Source organism: Hippocampus zosterae, chromosome 14 (assembly GCF_025434085.1).
Source record: "Hippocampus zosterae strain Florida chromosome 14, ASM2543408v3, whole genome shotgun sequence".
Taxonomy (NCBI): domain Eukaryota; kingdom Metazoa; phylum Chordata; class Actinopteri; order Syngnathiformes; family Syngnathidae; genus Hippocampus; species Hippocampus zosterae.
This window is the reverse complement of record NC_067464.1, coordinates 3,353,200-3,363,189: the sequence shown is the minus strand read 5'-3', so window position 1 is coordinate 3,363,189 and position 9,990 is coordinate 3,353,200. Positions and strand designations below refer to the sequence as shown.

The 9,990-nt window shown below is 41.9% G+C and overlaps 1 protein-coding gene and 1 long non-coding RNA gene across 2 annotated transcripts; both read left to right on the top strand.

Annotated features, from left to right (window-relative positions):
- Positions 1-33: 33 nt before the first annotated feature.
- Positions 34-3,860, top strand: LOC127614712 (uncharacterized). Its single transcript, XR_007966678.1, has 2 exons — positions 34-2,128; positions 2,435-3,860. It is a non-coding gene; the product is annotated as an uncharacterized LOC127614712 (long non-coding RNA).
- A 443-nt stretch (positions 3,861-4,303) lies between these two features.
- Positions 4,304-9,647, top strand: LOC127614701 (TLE family member 5-like). Its single transcript, XM_052086057.1, has 7 exons — positions 4,304-4,720; positions 5,996-6,093; positions 6,237-6,300; positions 6,385-6,429; positions 6,524-6,586; positions 6,761-6,835; positions 7,992-9,647. The coding sequence occupies exons 1-7, from the start codon at positions 4,694-4,696 to the stop codon at positions 8,250-8,252; spliced, it is 633 nt and encodes a 210-aa protein (XP_051942017.1). The 5' UTR covers positions 4,304-4,693; the 3' UTR covers positions 8,253-9,647.
- The last annotated feature ends 343 nt before the right edge of the window (positions 9,648-9,990 follow it).

Sequence of the window (9,990 nt, the reverse complement as noted above, 5' to 3'; positions counted from 1 at the left end):
TGTCAGGTCATTTTCTACATGAGCATACCCCCCCCCCCCAACCACTTTTTGGTTTTGTTTTGTTTTTTTACTTTCCAATTCATCCCGGAAGGCTCTAGCGGACCCGCTTGTCGGTCCCGATGTTTGACACCCCTGGTATATGGGACGGACATTTAAGACAAACGGTGTGAGAGGGGCAAAAAAAATGGGTCCAAATCTGGTTGATTGCTGCTGGCTTTTTCAACCGTTTTTCACAGAATCTGTCACGACTACAATTTAGCTAATTTCAACTTAAAGTAAATCATCATTTTTCAAAATTGCGATTTTTTTGGGGGGGGGGGTGAATTTAATTTTACATTGAAATGCACAGCTTCCCTCCTCCTGGACTTACAGGGACAATCGTAACCTACTTTTTTTTTTGTAACCCCCCCCCCCCAACCCCCCACAGCCATCAACCAGACGTGTCCATCAATTTTTTCCCCCCCACCCGCCCTTTCACGCCATGCCGTCCAATCAGACGCTGCCTAACGCTATTGCTCACTCGTTATTATATATCAGGATGTCCTTCTGTTTACTTTTGTTTGATTTTTTTTTTCTTCTTACTGAATAGTCATTTTGTTTTAAAAACGAAACAAACAAAAAAAGCGATGGTTTGCTGTTGTTGACTGGTGTGTGTGTGTTAGGGGGGTGGGGGGGCGGAATGACAAACCTTCCTTGACCTCTGCAATTAAGTGTGTTGTATGTGTATATTTGTTTGTAAATACATATACACACCAGCCATGTACAAAAATGCTCTGCGGTACACCATCTTTGGCATAAAAATGACGACGGGGGGGAAAAAAACACAAAAAGGTTAGCATAAAGTTTTTTGGGGGGTTTTTTCGGGGGGGGGGGGGTTCCTCTATAAATAGTATTGATACTGTGATAATGGCTTTTGTTGATTCTAAAAGGAGACGTCACAGAGCTGAGTGGTCAATTAGCAGTCATATAAATACGTGATGATTTTAAGAGTAATTTTTTTTATTTATCTAATTTATGGACCAGATTTCAAGGTGTTGATAATTTCGACTGCCTTTTCTTCCGTGTTATTAGGCTTTCTCTTTGGTTTTCCTACGGACGGAGCCCTACCTGTGTCTGAACTGCTGTTTAAAAAAGAAAAAAAAAAGGAATATGTGGTATTACAAGGACTTTTCGGCGTCTACTTTCTTTTCGGGGACGATTTCCATTTTTCTAAGGAGACCTCATGTTTAATTTAGTTGAGGGGGTGAAAAGTGTATTTGCTTTAGGTTATATATATACATTTTGAGACAGCGCTGTAATGCTTACCTACCTAAAAAAGCAAAATGACATTTCAAACGGTGTTTTGGGATTGGTTAGCTCTGTGTTTTGTTGCATTTTTTTCAGGCTTGCTTTTGCTGGTGCCAATGAAGTACTGATGAACTTTTTCAGGTGATTTATTAATCCCTCATTGTCATGAAGGGCTACCACAGTACATGCAGAAACGTGACTCCCCCCCAGCCCATTTTTCTTTTCTACACCCCCCCGTTCTTGAGTAAGAATGGTCTGGTCTTCTGCGGTGTTAGCCACGACTAGAACCTCATGCGGTAGATCTATCTTTTACAAACACAAAACACGACAGCTGCAATATGTATTTGCTTGTCAGCCAATCGCCAACGAGAAACTGTGTGGGCTAGAACACTTAAAATGTGTCCGTTAAACACAACTGAAGTATTTTTTGTGTGGTCGACGAATGTTGGGGAAATTATCTACATATTCAACTCACTGCTTGTCATACGTTTTGTAGTTTATTAATGAACAATTGTGATCTTATTGTTTTATTATTTAGCTTTTAATGATTTTGTTTATCCACACATTTGAAATACAATGGAGGGAAATCCTCTTAAGCTCTGTCCACCCCCCTCCCCCCGCCCCCCCACACACTCCAAGGGCCTTGAACGCACCGCCGTAAACATAAACTTTATTGGCCTCTTGTCGTCACTTAATCCTTATGTTCCAGTACTGTGCAAAGTGCGGTTCGTGGACCATATACGGCCCAATGGAGCCTTTCATGTGGCCCACCATGAATTTCTGTATTTTATTTCTTTAAACATCCAAATGTTAATAATAGGCAATTTATTTTTTCACCTACGTCCCCTGAAGGACTCACATGTGGTTCCACACCCATGCCCTTATAACTGTCACAATTAGGTGCAATTTATAAAAACTAGCTTGAAAAAATAAAAAGCGGTTCATTATAGGTGGTTTGTGGAGTTCCCACTAGCGATTGCTCCTCAATGTTTGATATAAACTACATGGAACTAAAGGCTGCCGTGATGTGCGCAGGTCGCGAATCGATCGCCGACATGTTAAGGGAAAAAAATGTAGGCTGCGAGGAGGGAGTACCCACCTGTTGTGTGGTAAAGTTTAAAGAAAATAAAATGAGAGTTTTAAGTAGGTTTTCTATATTACATTTCTTTCCCTTGGCTTAAAAAGTGTTTTCCATTGATCGTGACGTTTGCGCAGTAATCCTTGCCGCCAAAATACCCAACAACCGAGTATTTGAAACCTGCCCCAAAAAAAATGTTTATAACTGCTTATATGAAAAGGTAAATATATCCGGGGTTTATTTTTTCAACATAACCTTAAAAATAGTTTACAGAAATATGAACGACATACCTTGAGCTACCCCTTCCCACCCGACTCCCCAAGAGAAAGTTACAGAAAGAGTACAAAAAAAATCCACTTCAAAAAGCAGTGAAGAGGTGGTAATCCCATTTTTGTGCAAATGGTACGTTAAAATAAAGCAATTACAAATACGTTTACTTGGGGTTTTTTTTAATTGCCAAAAAGACTGCCATTTGTTTTGTTTCACACTAAATACGTCGCCAGCTTCTGCTTGAGCCAAGGTGCCAGTGTTAAGTGCACAAAATATCTTAATTGCGTGTGGGGTGTAAAAATTGACTGACAGCCTTTTTTTTGTAGTTTGTGTTGCACAGTGGAGTACTATTTGGCACATTTAAATTTTTTACAATATACTGTATATATAATATATATACAGGTATATCTATATAAACCATGTATGAACTGAAAAGAGGGACAGTGTTTGCATGACACTTCAATTTGTTCACTTGATGTGTTTATTTTCCTCACTAAAATGACAACTATTCTTTTATTTGTTGCCTTGATGCTCTTGTTACTTTGTATTTTCAGAAATGACCAGAACACTATCGTTGATATGATTTTAAGACCACTTCCCATCCTCGCTTCCTCTTCAAGGCTCGTAGAGTGGTGTGTGTGTGTAAGGGGTGTGTATGCGCGCGTGTGTGTTTGTGTATGGATGTATGTATCTATATTAATAGATATATATATAGATATATGTGGTATGACCACGCCAGGCTCGCAAAGTGCCAACACACCACTGCCAACCGGAGATACCCCCTCCCTGTGCACCTCACCCCACTCACCCCCACCCACATTCTCTTTTTAAACGATAAGGCACCAGAGACTAAAAAGGATAGATGATTAAGTGGGTAAAGATTATATTCTATAAGAACATTTTAAAGGATAATCTGCTGTTTGTGTGTTCAAAATAAGAAACTGTAATAATAATTATTGCATGTGCTGTTTTTTTTTTGCAAGTGAGGGGCTTTGGATGTATTGACTGAAAGCCTTTTTGGCTGCAGTTGGCTGGTTATCGATTTACATAACTCTTTGCCATATTTTTTAATGTCTTCATGCGTTTGTTTTGTTTTTCTCAACCACTGTTGCCTGATCCTCATTCAAACATGATGTATGATCATTTTTTGCCGCCTTCTAAAGAAACATAATGACAAGGTTATCTGTTTTAAACACTGAAATAAATTTGTTCCTATACTTGCTGATCATGTGTGCCGCTGTTTTTCTTTTCTTTTTTTTTTAATAATACATCACAATATAGACTAGAAAATTCCCAGAGTTCAAGAACAAAAACGTGCTGCCTCAATCAACCGTGGACGTTTTGGTGCACCCCTGAAATAATTTTCCCCAACGGATTTGCACACCTTCGACAACTCATTGCCTTGCTAATACTCTTATTTATCTTGTTTATTTTTAAAGAGGGATCCTTGCCCTAAACATATGATATACATAGTGTTTTCAGCGAAAATATAACAAAGGTTGTCTGTAGTAGCGGCAACGTAAGATGGCGGCCCTCTGACTTCGCACGCGACGGGACGATTGTTAATCAATTGCGTCTGGGGTTGGCTTTCAGTTCACCTCTTCACCACAGGGGCGCTGCCTAGTTTAGAAGCCAGTGGCGCTACGGTCACTCTCTCCTTCTCTGCCCTGCTCCAGAGGAGGAAATACCACAGAAGAAGACTTGGATGCAGGAGAGTCGCGGGCTCATGTGTCAACATATCTGGTCGAGCTTTCCCTTAAGGGAGGCGTAACGTTATTAGGGAAAAATCACATTCCCTCCTAAAGCGTTTAAAAAATCGGCCTTTAACCTTATAGTCGCGTCTTTTGTCGCAAAAGACGGTGTCGGCGAGTCTGAGTGAATTTGACGCGAGGTGAGGGTTCTCAAACGATGACAGGGTACAAAGTACGAATAGCTATCATTTAAAATCCCATATCCGGGAACGCGTTTGCTTTAGCCGGATAGCCAGCTCGCTCTGGGCTCGACACGACGGAGACTCCTCGGCGAGCGACGCTGCTGCTTGCTTGATTGGCTGCTGACATGATGTTTCCTCAATCCAGGCACTCGGTGAGTTGGTGTCCGCTTGGTGCAAACTCGTCAAAGTCCGTCACCTGGCTGCTTGGCTTTACCTTAGCCGCGCGGCTAGGCTAAGCTATGCTAACGTTAACTGACGCCCCAGGACGGAAAAAAATGTCAGTTCCTTCTACCCCCCCACCCCCCACAAAGCCTCGCGTCTTTGCCCTTTTTTGCCTCTCGTGTCTGACTGTAAAGCTAATATCCCTGCTAAGATCCCAATTGAAGCGTGTGTTAGCTCGCCAGTAATGAGTGTGAACGCGTTAGCCTAGCATAGCCTCCTTCACTGTCGTGAATGTACCCAATCAGCCACCATTCAAATACAATGGCCAGTTATTATTACTTTGGGGGTATTTGAGAGCATTCAGACGCGTTATTCTGCACTGACAACTCATTTTTTAATGACTATTTGCCACTTTTTGTCTTTTCTTGAAAGCCCACCTTCCTCAACCTATTAAAAGCATCCAGTTTGAATTCAATATGTATTACAGAAGTACAGTATACTCTCGTGCTGAAAATTGTACAAATGGTTGAACAGACGCGGGGTCAAGCTCCTCCCATCGCCGTCTTAGTCCTCAGACCTCAACCACATTAAAGACCTGTGAAGGGAGCTAAAGAGGAAAGGACCTGGGTCACTGGGTAATTTTAGAGAGATTGCACAACCATCTTGTGAAACATAGGGGCAGCTTGGGTTCTGTTTTGTTGTACAAAGTATCAAGATCACGGGTGCTAATAATTGTGGCACATATGATTTAGTATAAAAGAAATATTTGGATTGTGTTTTTTCTCTCCAATGAATAAATGTACTTGAATTAAAGGTTAGATATTCCGCTTTTTAAAAATGAGGGGGAAAAAAAAGAATTTAGGCAACTGGTAAATTGGAATGTTTTCAAGGTGTCAAAGTTCATCGGTTAATTGACAGCTGATCAGTTATTGAATAAGTCAACCACTATTTTAATGACCAAGTCTACGTTTGCTTAACTTGAATTGTCCAAGTCCTCTCATCGACAGTAATAATTCTCAGATTTCTGTTGTCCTTATATAATAATCACACTCGTGAGGTATTGCTTACATTTTTTTTTCTAAATAACAAAGTAATACCAAATAAACAACAGTAATTGATTATTTAACCACTAATGTTTTGTCATACACTTTGAAGTAAAATAAATTCTTCACTGAACAATCTAGAGACTAATCGATTTGTAACAATATTCGGTCGTGACAGCCCCAGCATCTTCAAAGTTTTTCCACGTGATTTTTGTCACCAAGGCATCTGCTCAGTCCGGACAAGCTCTCAAGTTCACCACCTCTGACTCGTGTGATCGCATCAAAGATGAGTTCCAGTTCCTTCAAGCACAATACCACAGGTACACACTTTTTTCATTTTTATTATTGGTATGGGGTTTTGTGTTGTTTTTGTTTCTCTTTAAAATTCTGAAAACATTTTGCGCTCAAGTTTTTAAGTATCTTGCTGTTTGCCATGTCTTTTGCCCGGCCGCCTGTTGTCCAGTCTCAAGTTGGAATGTGACAAACTGGCGTCGGAAAAGTCCGAGATGCAGCGTCACTACATCATGGTGAGAACGCAACCGGCAAAATCAATTTGAATCAACCTTGAGCAACAGATGTTAAAACGTTTTGTGTCCTCACGCCCTCTTCAGTATTACGAAATGTCCTACGGACTGAACATCGAAATGCACAAACAGGTAAAAAAATAAAAAAAGAAAAAAATAAGTGTCCACGCCAACGTGTCATGCTCGTTTTCTCATCTCGTGTCCGTTTGTCGTCTTTCCCGCTCAGGCCGAAATAGTCAAGAGACTAAACGGCATCTGTGCTCAAGTTCTGCCGTACCTGTCGCAGGAGGTAAATGCTACGCGTGTACGCTTTGTGAGTGTGTGCGTGCTCGCGTGCCCATTGGCCATTTGAAAGGGAGTGCACCACGGGTTAAGGTTGACATAAAATAAAATCACCCCCAGCCCCCACTCACCCTCAAAGCACACCATTTTTCTGCATGCTATATGTGTCTTTGCGTTTCAGCACCAACAGCAAGTCATGGGCGCCATCGAGAGAGCCAAGCAGGTCACACCCCCTGAGATGAACTCCATCATACGGGTTAGTTGGATTGTAACTTTTTCAAGTTGAATAAATTCAGTGTTGAAAATCACATCTGACAAACCCGATCCAAGCACAATACAGTGATTTGCGCAAATCACGTTCAACCTATATTCAATTGAATACCCTACAAAGACGAGATATTTAATGTTCAAACTGATAAACTTTGTTTTTACCAAATAATCATTAGCTTGGAATTTTATGGCTGCAAAAAAAAAAGGACATCTAGGTTTTGGAGAAACATAAGTTGCCATTGAAGCAGCGTCATTTTCACGGACGCTCTAGCTTGTTTCAGCAAGACAATGACAAAACGACATTCTGCCAGTGTCACAACAGGGCGGCTTTGCGTACGAGAGTGGAACGGAAAATCAACATTTTTCATTCATTCATTCATTCATCTTCCGAGCCGCTTGATCCTCACTAGGGTCGCGGAGGGTGCTGGAGCCTATCCCAGCTGTCTTCGGGCAGTGGGCGGGGGACACCCCAAATCGGTTGCCAACCAATTGTAGGGCACACGGAAACGAACAACCATTCGCACTCACACTCACACCTAGGGACAATTTAGAGTGTCCAATCAGCCTGCCATGCATGTTTTTGGAATTTGGGAGGAAACCGGAGCACCCGGAGAAAACCCACGCAGGCCCGGGGAGAACATGCAAACTCCACACAGGTAGGCCGGAGCTGGAATCGAACCCGGTACCTCTGCACTGTGAAGCCGACGTGCTAACCACTGGACTACCGGGCCGCCACATTTTTCATTATGTCAAAAATATTTTTAGGTCAAGAGCGAAAAAAAATATCTTGCTCTATTGTCAATTCACAACTTCGGTTTTAATGATGGGCACAGTCGTCGGAAACGTCAGCACGTCCGCCACACATGGTAGAGGTTGTGGGTTTGAATCCGACACCGCCCTTCCTGCGTGAAGATTGCATGTTCCCCCCGCCCATTCCTATGTGGGTTTTTCCCGGGTTTCCGCCCACATTCCAAAAACATGCGCGGCAGGTTAACAGAACACTCTAAATTGTCCCGATGTGTGCTTGCAAGCGCAGATGGTTGCTTGTCGACACGTGCCCTGGTGATAGAACGAATCAGTCGTTAAGTCGTTACTACTCTACATCCATGTGTCATGCCTGACGCTTTCACATGTGTGTGTAGCAACAGCTGCAGGTGCAACACCTGTCGCAGCTCCAGGGCCTTGCTCTCCCGGTGGCTCCTCTGCCTCTGGGCCTGACTCCGCCCAGCCTGCCGGCGGCCTCGTCCGGCTCGGGCCTGCTGTCCCTGTCCTCCATCCTGGCCAACTACTCGCACGGCCAGGCCGCCCAAGCCGCCAAGGAAGAAAAGGCCCGCGGGGACGCCGCCCAGGCCCAAGCCGACAGGCCGCCACCCAGGCCCGAGGACGGCGACAAGTCCGACTAGGGATCCCGCAGGTCATGGATGTGAAAAATGGCGGTGGCAGACTGTTTCTCAGTCGACATCACCTGTACATAGTCGCGCTTATAACGGTCAAGCATATAGAACGAAAAAGAAGAGAAAAAAAAAAAACCCTGGAAAAAAAAGTAAGAGAGTCAGTGTTACTCTTTTCACTTTAATTCCCCCTTCACTTGTAACGGCACAAATCAAAACGGAGTCAGATCCGCCTCTTAACGGCACGCTTAACGGAGTCAAACCAACGGAGCCATTTGGCATTGTAGTCCATTCAAAATTTGTCTGAAAACGAAGGAGGGGGGACGCTCGTGTGGGCAGGGAGATCAAGTGAGTGCATTTGTTTGAGACAGTGCGTGTGTAAAAAAAAATCATTTTTCTTTTTGTCAGTTCAACTGCTCGCTGCAGCCCCCCCCCCCCCCCGCTGACTCGCTCTTGCCTACTTGAGATTTAAAAAAAGTTGGATGACAATTAAAACATTTCTAATTTATAATTTTCACGTAAAATAAAAACATCTAAAAATGAGCACTAAAAATGACAAAATTACAACTGAACACATTGAAAAAAACATTACATATTTTCTTCATAGAAATTTGAATCCTTAAAAGTATTTTTTTTTTTGTAAAATGGTTACTTTTTACTTGTCATATTCAATTCAGCAGCAAAACAATGAAACTCAAAACAGGTTTGCTGTCTGACGCCTTTGTGGAAGTGAAACGGGTGTTTCCACTTTGGGCCAATAGGGGGCGGTAAGAGATTGTCATTGGCTCCTGTTATGTCGTCGCAACGAGTGAAATGCTTCGATTGCAAAATCTACACTTTGGGAAAAGCTGAAAACTTACGTATTTTTTTTTCAATCTGTTTTTTTTTTGTATTTTAAATTTTATTTTTCTGTTATTTCAATTTGTATTTTTTTATTATTTAGTAAAAGCACTTAAGTGTCGTCTGTGTGCTCCTTTAACATTAATGATGGTAGTCTTCATATGTTCTCCCAGGCAAGTGGTGTGTTTTGTGTCCGCGTGCGTGTGCGCCGTGAAGGGCCAATTTGTATACATATGAATATATCAATATATGTATTTTTTAAAGCATTTTTGTATGTTTCAAAGCTGCTTTTTAATCGATCATGAAAATAGCACATTGCGCGTGTGCGCGCGCATCATTTTCTTTGGAGTTCTGCAAGTCGTTTCCTCACTTCGTAAATATTTGATCCTCTTTTGTGCAAAGATAATTGAAAAAAAAAACCAACAACCATGTGTGTAACTGACTTATGTTAAAGAAAAGGCTAAGGAAGCACGAGTGTACTACGCTAACTGACAAGAAATAATGCATGGCGCTTTTAGCAGTAAGGGAGTTTGTCTGGTGCCTTACAAATAAAAGATGTGATTGGAACACTTGTTGTCTGTTGTGCCCATCAAAATGAACGGAATTTTGTGGTTGTCGAAAATAGCTGACAATTTTTAATGATTTTAAAGATTTAAGAACTTTGTGAAATACGAGTACGTCTGCAAGCTTGTGTGAGGAGTCACATTGATCAAGCAGGCCAGGATTTTTTTTTTGGAGGGGGCAGATTTATAATTCATACACCAGACTGTAGATGTAAATCTCAGAGTTTGAAGATCGTGCGTCTCTTTTTTTTTTTTAATCAGTGTGCCTCTGCCCACATCGTGGAAGGCTACCCTTGTTAGCCCAAGGTTTAAAAATTCCATATATAATTTGTTGATGACATTAAAAA